This window comes from Pteronotus mesoamericanus, unplaced genomic scaffold (genome assembly GCF_021234165.1).
Source record: "Pteronotus mesoamericanus isolate MK-2021 breed Mesoamerican mustached bat unplaced genomic scaffold, CSHL_Meso_final contig_33, whole genome shotgun sequence".
Lineage (NCBI taxonomy): Eukaryota > Metazoa > Chordata > Mammalia > Chiroptera > Mormoopidae > Pteronotus > Pteronotus mesoamericanus.
In genome coordinates, this window is record NW_026555135.1 from 3,120,649 (window position 1) to 3,134,819 (window position 14,171).

A 14,171-nucleotide genomic window follows, 5' to 3' on the forward strand; every position below is an offset into this window, starting at 1 on the left:
CCCACAGCTGGCCCCGGAGCTGTCCGGATGGGGTCGGAGGCCGCCTTAGCCCGGCTTAGCCCGGCATCCGGGGCTCTCTCACCTGCAGCTCTCGGCTCCCGCCGGCCGCCGGGGCAGGGGCCCCTGTGTTCTCTTCGGGGCAAGCGCCAAGCCCCTCGCCTGGGCCGGCAGAAAGGTGGCCCCTTCGGTTCGCAGCACCACCCCGGTCCGATTCAGTCCGACTGTCCAGCCCGCCTGGGATCCCTCACGGGGCGCTGGACCCGGGCCGGGGCTTCCTGGGCGCTCGCCGGTCCCAAGTCCGAAGCAAAGGATCGGCAGCAGCTGAAGGTCCTAGTCTCGGGGAAACAGAAGCCGGGGGCGTCCGGGCTCCTTTGCATTCAGTCGGGGTCCTGAGGGCAACCTGCGTTAACCCCGGGCGGAGGGCTGGGGGCTCCGACACACACTATAAAAGGCTGGGAACCACCCTACAACCATGGACCCGTGTGGTGGGCCAGGAGCGTCCCGCCCAGGTGCACTGAATCAGGGTCGGAGGCTCGAGGAGTCCCGGCCACGACGCCCCGGACCGTAGGGCTGCAAGTGTCCCGGCGTGGAACCCGGGGCGGAACCCGGGGCCGGGGCAGGCGGGGCTGGTCAGGACGCGGGCGAGGAGCCGCGGCGCCCGGAGCCCGGTGGGGAAGTCTTTCGAGGTCCGGACTCAGCTCGCTCTGCAAAATGGGGCGGACCTCGGCTGGCGGCTGACTCTGGTGCTCCGGGCCAGGGCTCCACTTCCTCCTCTTCTCCTGGCTCGCACGCCGCTCGCTCAGCCTCACGCCGCAGCCGCCGCCACCCCCGCCGCTGTCATCCCCGTCGCCCACCCCCACAGGACCTGCGAGCGGAGCCCGGGTGAGTCGAGGCAGCGCCGCCCAGCGCCCGGGTGCCAACAAGCGCGGTCCCGCCCGAACGGGGCGGAGTCAGCTCGAGGCCACACTTCGCCGAACCACGGGCAAGGGGCGGGGCGCTCTCCAGTCGCCCTCCCTCGGCCCGCGCCGTCAGACAGCAGGAGCCAATGGGAGAGTGGGAAGAGAGCGGAGCTCTGCGGAACTGGGACTTTACCTTGGAGAGGGCGGGGCCGACAGTGGAGAGGTGAGCTGGAGAGAGGACAATGCAGGGGGTTGGCGGGGTTTAAAGGGCGGAGCGGGAGGGAATGTAACCTGGGACCCCGTTGGAGGAGAGGTGAAGGGGACTGCTGTGTCTGGGACCGGGGCGTGGGGACCACCTTGTGTGGGAGAGAGAGAGTTATGGATGGGGACAAGGATCGGGGTGGGGAGAGAAGCGGATGGAGGCGGGTTATCCGGGGTAGTGGAATCCCCGGGGGTGGGGGAGCCCTCGGGGGTGGTGGGACACAGCCTCCAGGGCTCGGCGCGAGGAGATGAGCGTGGGATGCTGCGACATACCCAGGTTTCAGGAAGCGGTAAAAAATAAGTTTTTGAAAATAAAGAGCGGGTCCTCCTTAAGCATTTCGCCCTTCTCAGCCCCCATTCGCGGAAATGAGCGTCGTTATCAGTTTTAAAAATTTGAAGGCAAGAGCAGAGGATTGTGAGTGACCTTTCTGTCCTCTGCTCCCATCCCTCCTAAGCGCTTTGGGGCAGGAGCTGTGTCTGATTTATATCTACTGAGTTCCCAGCACCCTGCTCACAATGGGGCACAGAGCTGGCATTGCACTGTTTTGATGGGAGAAGGAGCGAATGTAGAATGAATGGCCTGAGGAGTAGAAGGAAAGAGGCCGCACAGTACAGCTTCTCTGTAAGCTGCACATCAGCCTTAGGCAGTAGGTACCTCATTTCCCTGTTGAGGACACCAAAGCGCCGTTAGGCCAACGGATGGTTCTCAAGACCATATCGCTGGCACAAGAGTCTATCTACTTGTTACTGTGGCATTTTAAGGCAAAGCTGTGTGGCTTTGAACAGGTTATTGGACCTCTTTGAGGCTCTGGTTCCTCATCTATAAAAAGGCAATGAAGATGCTGCTACTTGGCAAGGACTGAGCAGGCACCAGACTTCAGAGGATGGAAGAAGAAAGTCTGTTCCTGGCAGAGGACAAAGCATGTGCAAAGGCATTTGGAGTCTGAAAAAAACACCTCTGGGGACCCCTGGTGTACTCCCGGGGGATTAGGAGAGGCTTCCCTGAGGGAGTGATAGGCAGGCTCAGGCCAGAAGTAGGGGTTAGCTAGGTTAGGAGGGAACCTCAGGGAATGGACAGTGCTCTGGGCAAAGGGACCAGTCTAGTAAAAACCTTGGAGGTGAGGGAGAGTGTAGCTTTGTTGGAGAATGCAGACCAGTTCAGGGGGGCTGGAGCTCTCCAGGCAGGGTGAGCCGGACCAATGGGAAGAGGAGAATGTGAAGAGGCAGGTGTGGCCAGACAGAAGGGAGTTCAGACTTAATTCTAGGAGCCAAGAATTCTGTTGGGGTCTTGCTTGTGACCCCGATCTCAGCAGGGTTATGCTGAGGCCCCAGCCTTGAAGACATTGAGTCTGTACTCACTGGTTGTCAGAGGGGTGTTCTGGGAAGTTTTTAAGCCAGGTACTGATGCAGGAAAGAGCTTCATAGGGAAACCAGGTCATGTGAAAACACTTAAAGCCCAGAGATAGCAAATGGTGTGCATCCTGTATGGTTGGTTAAGTGCTGGAGTCCTCAGTGAGGCCTGGACGCAGAAGTTCTGTCCCTTCCCCTCTTTAGAGTGCACCAGCCTTTGAGGATGATTGGAAGCACAAGGAAGAGGCTGAGCTGGAGGCTGAAGTCCAGGCTAGGGAGTGCCTTCTTCTAGCCAAGCCAGGGTTGGGGTGGGCAGGTTGGCCCAGCAAGTTTGCACTGGTGGCTGGAGCCTGAGGGCTGGTAGGAGGTTGTTTGCCTTATGCATTGAGTTTGGTAATGGTACTAAGAAACCTTGTGACTGCTCCCTGCGTTTAGAATCTTCTGTGGCCCCTACTTGTCAGCATGATTAAGTTCTAAATGACCAGCCTGGTGTTCTAGGCCCTCCATTATTGCTGTCTGCCACCCCCACCGGCCTCATCTTCAATCGCTTCTCTCCTCAGACCAAACTCAGCTTCATCCAAAAGCAGGATGCCATCTCCCTCTCTCCCCTCCACGTAGTTGCTCCTGCTGTTCCCCTTGTCTGGGGGACCGTGTTCCTTTTCTCTCCTGAGTCAATTCCTACTTCCCCACCGGACTGAAGGGAAGAAACATTGGGGCAAATGCCCATCTGTCCTTTTCACTGCTGTACCCTCAGAGCCTGGCACATAGTAGGTACTCTGTAAATAATTGTTGAATGAATGCTTCATATCTCAACTCAAGTCTTCCCCTCTAAGAAGTCTGTCTCCTCCAGGAAGTCTGCTTTGGTGTGGAATCTCTCAGCATGAAGGCTCTGTAAGAATGACTTTGAGATCTAGTTGGCCCTGCACCTCTGTGGCAGTGTGTCCCCGCCCGCCGCCACCCGGCTGAGTGCAGCCTGGCCCTTGTAGGACCTCGGCATTGGGAGATGAATGGGGCTCTCAGAGAGCAGCTCTCCGCCGCCCCTGCTGTGAGGGCCTCCTGAGCAGGTCAGAGGAGCAGAAGGCCAGAATAAAAAGAAGGCTTTCAGGACAGACCCTCCATGACCCCTGAGGTCCGGGAGAAGAGTGCCCAAGGTCGCCAGGAAGTGACCAGCAAACAGTTCTCAGGCGCCCACATTCACCCTCTGGCTACCTCCCACAAGGAGAAAGTCTCCAGACCTGGGAGAATCAGGCATTTTTGCAGCCAGAGGGGCTCACAAAGCATGACAGAGGCATGGTCATGGTGGCTTGTCTCAGAGGGTGATTGAGGGCTCTGAGGTGGCTCTGAACCGGGGCCTCCGGGGCTGGCAGAAAAGGCTGCCCTTGTCAGGCTGGTGCCCCACCTCTCCGAGAACCTTCCGCCCTCTTTATGTTCTGGCCAGAGGAGAATTAACAGTGAAGCTACCGCAGCCGCAGCTCTGCTCCACAGCTTCCTATTCTCACAGCAAGTAAACATCCACTTCGTGCCTACGATTGTAGTAGGAATTTGGCACTCTCTTAAATAGAGCCACTAATTGTATGAAACTACACCCCATGAGATCTGCTTCCAACAAACCCTTATGTGCACCCCTACGTACAGGCACTGTGCACAGTGGGTGCACACGGTATCCAGGGATACCATGGAGCACCAGGCAGCTGCAGCCCTGCCCTCCTGCAGCTCACTGTCTGGTTGGGTCTGTAGGCTCAGCTGAACTCTTGGCCCTCAGGGTGTAGCTGCTTTCCGACCTGTTGGCCTCTGCCAGCCTAGAATCCTTTCCCCAGCTCTCCTGCCTTCATGTGCCCCGCTCAGCCACTGGCGTTTTGTCCATCCTTCAAGGCTCAGGACACAAGCTGACCCCTCTGGGGAGCCTGCCCAACCAACTCCCCTGTGGAAGCACAGTATTGTGCATTGGAGCCAGTGACACTACACACTCTGCCTCTCTTGGGACAATTATCCCCATGGATCTTGGGCTGTTTGTGGTTTGGTTTTCCCATCAAAGTATGAGATTCTAGAGGGCAAGTGATGGAGTCTCGTTTCTCTCTATGCCTCAAGCTTGTGCCATATTTACCAATAATTTCTGAGTTGGGTGGCAGTCCAATACCAAACACTGGGCATCCAGGGATGGGACAATCAAGGGACCCCCAGTCTGAGGGCTCTCTGCAGTGCCGTGTGAACACAGGAGACTACAGGAGGAGGACAGAGCGGGAAGGTGACCCTTGAGTTGGTGCCAGAAACACATCCTGGCCCAGTCACCTGCCCTCTCTATGCTTCAGCTTTCTCATAACTAGAATGGAGATGAAGACTTGGCCAGTGTGGCTCAGTTGGTTGGAGTGTCATCCCATAACTGAAAGGTCATAGGTTCAGTTCGTAGTCACAGCATATGGCTAGGTTGCAGGTTCAAACCCCAGTCTGGGCATATGCAGGAGGAAACTGATTGATGTTGTTTTCTCGCGTCAGTGTTTCTCTCTCTCTCTCTCTCTCCTTTTCCCTCTCTCTTTAATGAGAATAAAATAAACCTTAAAAAATAAATAAATAAAATGGAGATGAAAGTAGTGGCCCCTGAAAGGTGGTACGAATTAAACAAGACCTAGTGTTCAGTCAAACAGGCCAGAGGTAGAACTGTGTGTGTGTGTGTGTGTGTGTGTGTGAGTTTACCAAAGTCATTTATTTCCATAGTGCCAAGGCAGAAAGGTCAGGAGAGTCTGTGGCTGCAGACGTGGGCCAGGGGCCTGTCACGCAGGTCTCTGTCCCTGAATTTGGCTTCTGTGCTGAAGGCAGAGGGGATCCTTGGGAGGGTTTGAGCAGGAGTTACAAGGTCAGGCTTGCTCTTCAGAGCTCACCTGGTTAATGTCTGGAGAAGAGACTTAGGGAATCTGAGTCCTGTTTTGAGAGTGACAGGGAGAGATGGATGTCTAAACCTGGAACACTTAGGGAAAAGAGGCAAGCTACTGATTGTGTCTGTGTGGGGTAAGGGAGATAGAGAATCTGAGGCATTTGAAGCCCCCCCCCCCCCCCCCCCGCAGAGAAGGGCCATAACTCAAGGCCACAGCCAGGGACAGCCTTTGGGGTAAGAGGTTAGGGGCCCCAGGGATGGAGTGGACTTGCAAGGAGGAAGCAAGGAAATCCACAGGGAGAGGGGTGGGCAGCAGATGGAGCCCAGGTGAGAGCCAGAGAGGAACTGGTAGAAAAGGGGAGAGGAGAGGAAGCTATAAGGAGAGGTTTGTGAGGGCCAAGAGCACCAGGACTGAAGTGGCCTGAGGTCCACAGCTGGGACTGAGGGTGGCCGGGAGAGGCGGAGGCAGGAGCAGGGGTGCACTTGGGGCCAGTGGGGGCTGCCCTTCCCAAGGTAGCTGTCAAAGGGTCGGTGCCTGGGTGGCCGCTGGAGGAGGAGGCAGAGCTGGGGGCTTGCAGAGGAGGACCTAAAGCCACGTGGCAGAGCAGAGGTAACCCGTAAGTGTGATAGAGAGGCCGGGCACAGACCTGAGGCTAAGGAGAGGCAGCTCTTCCACTTAAGGGGGTGGGGAGGGGGCAGCGGAGGAAGATCAGGCCTGGAGGCCTCAGTGAAGCGGAAGGCAAGGCGTCTGCTCCCCCGGGGAGGACCAGGTGGAGCAGGGGCCATGAGGAGAGGCATGAAGCTGGAGCCATGGCTGTGGAAAGTGGAAAAGGAGAAACAAGTCCCTCTAAGGGAGCCATAAATTTGTGGTGGCCCCTTTCCTGTGGTGGAGGGATTGGGATGGCTTCAGGAAATGCCTGTGTCAACTTAACAAAATATGATACCTGGCCCCCCTCCTCATTCTCCTGGATCCCTGCAGGCTCTGGTCTTAAAAGAATGTGGAGCTTCAGGGTTCTCTTTGACCCCACATCCTTCGGGCGCCCTTGCCTCCAGTGGGGAATAGCAGTGATCATGGTAACTCCAGGCTTCCTTTTTATCAGCTCCTCCCCATTGCCCACAAGAAAGGAAGTCTAGTTTAGCCCCACGACAATCAACTGCTAGGGTCTGTGACCTGGTGGATTGCACTTGACAGATTTACTTCTGTGTCTCCCGCACAGGGTAAGGGTCACACCGGATGTGGGCGCAGAGTACCTCTTAACTAAAGAAACGCAAAGGAAACATCTTCATTTGGCTGTCTCTGCTACCCCCTGCTGGCCAACACTGGTGGTGCAGAATAATAACACGAGCGCTGGTTTTCAAACTTTTTGTTCTCAGGACTCTTTTCAGACCCCCAAATTATTGAAGACCCCAGGGAACTTCTGTTTATATGCTTTACACTTGTATTTACAGTACTAGAAATTAAAGTGGAGACGCTTAAACATTTTAAGTAATTTAACAACAGAAATCTTAACATAAGTTAACATGTTTATGGAAAATATATTTTCCATTGAGGAGAGTGGCATTGTTTTATATGTTTACAAATTTCTTTAATGCTTGGCTTAATAGAAGACAGCTGGATTCTCATACCTGCTTCTGCACTCAATCACATTGTTTTGGTTGAAGTTTACAAAGAAAATACAGATTTACACTAACATGTAGTTAGAAAAGGGAGGGGTGCTTTACTGGTCTTGTTGAATAATTGTGGCTATTATTCTTTGATACTAGCCCAAGTTGACAAAATTCTTAAAGATTAGTCGTTATTAGAATCTGAAAACATATCAATAAAATTTTCTTTCTCAGTTACATTAGAATCCTTTGGTCTCTTTTGCACTTTGAATGTGCCTTTTACCCATGCATGATTTTGTAACAGCATGCATTGAACATTTGGAGAAAAAAATAGTTCACCAAGTTATGCAGATCTTTCAAATATTGATAAACTTCAGTATATAACATTTAAAAAATCAAATTTGTTAATGTCACCACTAATCTTATTGGAAAAGTTAAATTCAGGCATACCTTGTTTTATTGCCCTTTGCTTTACTGCCCTTTGCAGATCATGTGTTTTGGTTTTTTTTTACAAATTGAAGGTAAACCCCTCCGCCAGCAAAAGGATTACAACTTACTGAAAGCTCGGATGATAGTTAGCATTTTTTTTTAGTAATTAAATATTTTTAAATTAAGGTGTGTACTTTTTAAAAAAAGACATAATACAATTGCCTACTTCACAGACTACAGTATCATGTAGGGAAATGAAAAAATGTATGTGACCTTGCTGTGATAGGCACTGTATTGTGGTGGCCTGGAACCAAACCCACTTTATCTCTGAGCTATGCCTCTACTAGGAAGCTGTCAAGCTCATGGTGGTTAACAAAGTTTCCCAAAATTCTAACTTTCATGAAAAGCTTGAAACTTTTAGTGTTTATTGTATTTTTTCATTACCTTTTAGCCCCCTTATACTCCCTTCCCCCCAGCAATTACCATACTGTTGTCCGTGTCCATGAGTGAAAATCTTGAATTTTCTCATTAGCAACAAGTACTGTCAGTTTACCTTGAAATGACAGACTCATTTTATTCGTTTTTGGGAAAATATCTGCCAGCTACTTGTCTGTATAACCACAATTTATCTGTCAATATTTCTTTCAAGTAAGAATGGTGTTCCATGGAAAAAGTGGCCAGTTCAGCTCACAATTCAAACAATTGCACAAATGCTTTCCCTGGAGACAACCATCGTGCTTTCATCCGCAGAAGTGCCTAATAACAATTCCTGTTTTGTCACACAGGATAAGATGTGCTATTAAGAGTCAATATATAGTGAATTAAATAAATGTTACTGCTTCCCCAATGACTCTCTTGAGGGACATTGGCCGTGTCTTACTGTGAGGGCATGGCAGCGAAGACTACGATGACTTCTGGTTCGGTTTGGGGCCTCTGCTCTGTTTCCTGCTCAGGTGACTGCAGGTTAACTACCCCTGCTTTTGCATCATCTATGTATGAGATGCCACCCCAGTGAAGAGGACCAATGATGCCTAGTGTCACCGTGAAAAGAGTGTGGGCCTGGCAGGCAGGCTTCCTGGAGGAGCTTGTTGCCTGAACCATTAGGAGTTGCCCGGGTGGGGAGAAGAGGAAGGAGGGCATTCCGGGCATAGGCACACAGGCTGGGACGTGTCAGCTGTGTTCAAGGAGCAGTGCAGAGGCAGGAACAAGGGGGTCTGCTCTCTACTCTGGAGTGTATATTATGTACTAGGCATGGGCTAAGCATTTTACTCTTTTACAAAAAAATCCTCATCCAAGGATATGTTTTATTGATTTTAGAGAGAGAGGAAGTGGGGGGGGGAGAAACATTGATATAGAGAGAACATTGATCAGTGCCACTCATACACACCCCAACTGGGAATCGAACCTACAACATTGGTACGTGCCCTGACTGGGAGTCGAACCCAAAACTTTTTGGTGCACGGGATGACGCTCCAACCAACTGAGACACCTGAACAGGGCACATTTTACTCTTTTAAAAATATATATGGTGGTAACAAATAACAGGTGCTGATGAAGATGTATAGAAAATGGAATCATCATGCACTGTTGGTGAGATTGTAAATTAGTGCAGCCACTGTGGAAAGCAGTATGGGAGATTCCTTAAAACACTAAAAATAGAACCACCATGTGATCCAGCGATTCCACTTCTGGATGTATCTGAAGAAAACAGAAACATTAATTCAAAAAGATATATGCACCTCTGTGTGTATTGCGACATCACTTGTAATAGACAAGATATGAAAGTACTCTAAGTTTCCATGAATAGATGAATGAGTAAAGAAAATGTGGTACATATATGCAATGGAATATTATTCAGAAATAAAAAATAACGAAATCTTGACATTTGTGACAACATGGATGGATGTAGAGGGTATTATACTAAGTGAAATAAGTCAGAGAGAAAGACAAATACTGTATAATCTCATTCATATGTGGAATCTAAAAAAAACAAATTAAGAAATAAAACAAAAACAGACTCATAGAGAACAAATTGATGATTGGCAAAGGTTGGGAGAGAGGAGATAGGGGTATAGAAATAAAGAAAAAACAAAAATAAAGTGTTGGGTAGTTAACGAAAAGCTCATTGTACTTAGTGGATAAAATGGGATAATGAAAAATATCAAAGTGGTTACAAAGTTATTTGTCAGTTCACATTCAAGCATAAGAATAAAAATTAAACTGAAAAAATGTTACTTACTAAAAATTACCTTAAAAAAGTAAAAAATAAAACTCTAAAAAATATATTGTGGTACAAGGCAAAACATAATATGAAACTTACATTTTCACCATTTTTAAGTGTACAGTTAAGTGGCATCATGTATATACCCCATCCATCACCACCACCCATCAGTCCCAAGAACTTTCATTTTGTAAAACTCACACTCGGAACCATTAAGCAATAACGCCCCACCTCCTTTCGAAGGCCGCAGGGAGGCCCCGCCCAGCGGACCGCCTCACCCGGCCACGGCCAGACCGGTGCTTTGGCAGAACAAGGGAGCGGGTGAGGGGAGGTGCCTCGGCCCGTGCTCTGTAACGACAGGTGGCTGCTACGGTAAAAGCAGTGGTAAGGAGACACCCAGGGAAAAGTTTTGAACTGGAAGGTGACATGGGCAGACATTTTAGGGACTTCACTTTATGGAAGGTGGTATAGAAGGGGGTGAGAACAGAGGCAGCTATTGACAGTGAGGAGACAGGCGCCAAATTCTGGGAGAAGGGATGAAGGTTTGGCCCCTGTGGGAAGGGAGCCATGGGGATGTGGAGGACGAGGTTGCTGGGAAAACTTACTGGCACAGCTCAGCTGCTGGAAGTCTGAACCCTCCTGGCCCTGAGCGCTGGGTCCTGAATCTCCCAGCTAGGGCTTTGTAAGGGTCCTTCCTGGGACTGACAACCTGTGCCAAATGAAAATCAGGGCTCCATGGCCAAACATTTTTAAGAATTTCAAAATAATGACACTGGAGCATTAAACCAAGAGTGGAATTCTTAGTTTCAAGCCACCAGATTTAGAAGGGGGAAAAAAAAAAAAAGAGGACTCCCAGTTAAAGTTGAATTTCAGATAAACAACAGGTAATGTTTTAGTATAAATGCGTCTGGTGTAGTATTTGCAGTACAAAAATATTTTGTTGTGTGCACAAATAAGGGGCCACATAGTAAAGCTGACAAGCTCAGGGGCGGCCTGCACGGCAGGCTTACAAACTCGGAGACACAGTAACCACATAGGAGGGTCTGAAATGAAAACTCCTTAACTAAAAGCCAGTCACGGCAGGTGGTCATGCCCTAGGCTGGTATCTTCCTTGACAAAGGTCAGTCTTTACCATCACTGAGTCTTTTTGCATCTGTGGTAACATACCTTTGGAATGTCAGAACAAATACCATTTTTCCAGACCTTTCAGGGCTGATTCTCCCACCAGAAAAAGAGCCCACAGAACCCCTCATTGTTGTCTTGTTCCCCGCATATCACCTTGATGTGCTGTAAATGTTACTTGTTAACTATTCTACACCCACCAATGTAAAAGCATGTGTCTCTCCGTTTTACTCTTTATCCAATCTCAGAGATTTCCCCATTGTTTTCTCCTGCCTCCCTAATCTATCACAAATGGATTTCATATAGACATTTCTGTCTTCCCCTTTGATTCTGATGTATAATAGGTAAAACTGCCATTTCCTCGATCCGTTGAGATTTTTCTCCCTGGCAACTGTTGTCAGTTTGGCTCAGATAAACTCATACAGATTCTTTGGGGTTTTGGATGATTCTTAGGTCGACAGTTGTTTGTCTGGAATTCAGCTTTAACTGGGACCCTGGATTTTAGCTGTCAGTCTTACCCAATGGGTCTTGCCGTTCTTCCATTACGTGGGACTCCTGGGAGAAGGGCTCCCAAACTTCAGCCTGCATCAGAATCACGTGGAGACCTTGTTAAAACAGATTGTTGGGCCCACCCCTTCTGTTTCTGATTAATAGGTCTGGAGGTGGTGGTACCCAAGAATTCTTAGTTCTAACAAGTTCCAAGGTGATACTGATGCTGTTGGTCCTGGCGACACATTCCGAGAACCACTGTTCCAGGGGCCATTGCCCTAGAGAAGCCGAGAAATAGGACACAGAAAAGCGCAGTGACTCAAATTTACCACCAGATGGCAGAAGCGCTCACTAGTCAGGCCTCGGCTGCGCTCACAATCTTAGCTTAAGCCTTGGCTGAGTGTTTGCTCTGTGCCTGAACATGTCCAGGGCCCTGGCTGCAACCAAAACATGGGTCAGGCTCAGTGCCTGCCCTTGAGGAACTCAGGGTCTGGTGAGTGAAACTAAGGTGTTAGCTGGCAATTGCAATTGGTACTGAAGTGGTGGGAAGCACAGAGAGGGGTGGGGTGGGGTGGGGAAGCTGTGGGAGCCCAGAAGAAACTGGGGGTGGTAGGCAGGCTTCCTGGAGGAGCTTGTTGCTTGAACCATCAGCAGGAGTCGCCCGGGTGGGGAGAAGAGGAAGGAGAGCATTCCAGGCATAGGCACACAGGCTGGGACGTGTCAGCTGTGTTCAAGGAGCAGTGCAGAGGCAGGAACAAGAATTGCTGGGGGAGTACCGGCAAGGCTGGCAGGGGCTTGGCTGGATCCTGAGGGTCTCAGGGAACCCAGGAGGGCTTTCACTAGATGGTGTGTTAGAATGATCCCCTGGCAACTGTGAGGAGGAGAGACCAGAGGCAGGGAGGCTAGTGAGGAGGCTGGTGCAATGGTCCAGGAAGAGGTGACCAGAGGGAGCAAGAATGGCAACAGTGCCTTATTTTTTCATCCATCCATTCACTGCACACTTTACTAAACAAATTGGGAAGCCAGGGCTCTCTGAGCTGAGCCCGGGGCTGGATGCTGGGACTTGGTGGTAATCAAAACAGACCCGTTCCTGGCCTTCTCTGAGAGTTTACGTTCTAACAGCAAAGGCCAGCAACCAATGGCACAGTGGGCCAGCCAGTGACAGCTAAGGGGCCAGTACAAGGGATGCGAAGGAAGACAAATGGCAGGGTCTGGGCAGTGGTGGGGGGTGGGAGGCATCTCCCAGGAGAGCCCCTGACCTGGGCACCCCGACCTAGTGAGCACAGAAGCCTCATTCACCCAGACCCCGGTGCCCTCCCCACCGCAGCCCAGAGCTAACAATATGGCCTTTGAAGGCTGCTGCCACTGCTCGGGGTCCAACCTTTCCTGCCCCCACTTACCCTCAGGCACACAATCCTGGCCTTCAGCGGGGAAGAAAGAGCAGGATTATACGCAGGTACCAGGAGCTGGGCCCACTCTTCCACCAGAGTCAGTCTGCTCCCAGCTCAGCGGGCACCTTCTTCAAATATCCAGGACTCTTATTCTAAGCATCTGAAGGGCCAGCCAGCTAGAAGCAGAGGGATGGAGGAGAGGACCTGAAGTGCCAAGGGGATGTTCTAGAAGGGTTGTTCTGGACGCCTGGGGTCCATAGAGCACCACACTTATCTTCAGAGGAGGGGTTGATCCCGTGCATGAAGTTGATTAAAATCAAGCTAACTGTAGCATGACTCTCCAGAAGCGTGGCCGCCTTGTTTCTTTCCAAGAACACGCTCAGTTCATTCTAGCCTTGGGGCCTTTGCATATGCAGTCCCCCCCCCCCCGCTTGGGGTGCTCACTCCACTTCAAGGCCTCCCCAGGGTTGGCTTCTGTGGGCTCTATTCCTAAGAGTAAAACCAAGGAACAGATTCTTGAAGAATTTAGCAAAGTAACAGAGGGTCTTACAGACGTCATTTTGTACCACCAACCAGACAACAAGAAAAAAAACAGAGGTTTTTGCTTTCTTGAATATGAAGATCATAAAACAGCTGCTCAGGCAAGGTGTAGGTTAATGAGTGGTAAAGTCAAGGTCTGGGGAAGTGTTGGAACTGTTGAATGGGCTGATCCTATAGAAGATCCTGATCCTGAGGTTATGGCAAAGGTAAAAGTGCTGTTTGTACGCAATCTTGCCAATACTGTAACAGAAGAGATTTTAGAAAAGGCGTTTAGTCAGTTTGGGAAACTGGAACGAGTGAAGAAACTAAAAGATTATGCTTTCATTCATGTTGATGAACGAGATGGTGCTGTTAAGGCTATGGAAGAAATGAATGGCAAGGACTTGGAGGGAGAAAATATTGAAATTGTTTTTGCTAAGCCACCAGACCAGAAAAGGAAAGAAAGAAAAGCTCAGAGGCAAGCAGCAAAGAATCAAATGTATGATGATTACTACTATTATGGTCCACCTCATATGCCACCTCCAACAAGAGGTCGAGGGCGTGGAGGTAGAGGTGGTTATGGATTATTATGGATATGAAGATTATTATGGATATGAAGATTATTATTATTATTATGGCTATGATTACCATAGCTATCGTGGTGGATATGAAGATCCATACTATGGTTACGAAGATTTTCAAATTGGAGCTAGAGGAAGGGGTGGTAGAGGAGCAAGGGGTGCTGCTCCATCCAGAGGTCGTGGGGCTGCTCCACCCCGCGGTAGAGCCGGTTATTCGCAGAGAGGAGGTCCTGGATCAGCAAGAGGCGTTCGTGGTACGAGAGGAGGTGCCCAACAACAAAGAGGCCGTGGGCAGGGAAAAGGGGTCGAGGCCGGTCCTGACCTGTTACAATGAAGACTGACTTGCTATGTGGGATTACACCAGAAGCTTGCAGTGGAGTAATGGTAAGGAAATCAAGCCACCTTAAATATCTCAGCTGTGTAGGAGCATATTCT

The 14,171-nt window shown here is 50.2% G+C and overlaps 2 protein-coding genes across 2 annotated transcripts in view; one reads left to right on the forward strand and one right to left on the reverse strand.

Annotated features, from left to right (window-relative positions):
• GDPD5 (glycerophosphodiester phosphodiesterase domain containing 5) overlaps nt 1-803 on the reverse strand; it is an 85,039-nt gene extending 84,236 nt beyond the window's left edge. Inside the window, exon 1 of the mRNA XM_054576284.1 lies at nt 83-803. The gene's annotated coding sequence lies outside the window, so the exon portion shown is untranslated. The remainder of the gene's footprint in view (nt 1-82) is intronic.
• LOC129072686 (heterogeneous nuclear ribonucleoprotein Q-like) lies at nt 473-14,171 on the forward strand. The gene is given in 4 exon segments (XM_054576182.1): nt 473-485; nt 758-882; nt 13,092-13,742; nt 13,744-14,171. Coding segments are annotated over 4 exon segments (1,116 nt in total). The 3' UTR covers nt 14,071-14,171.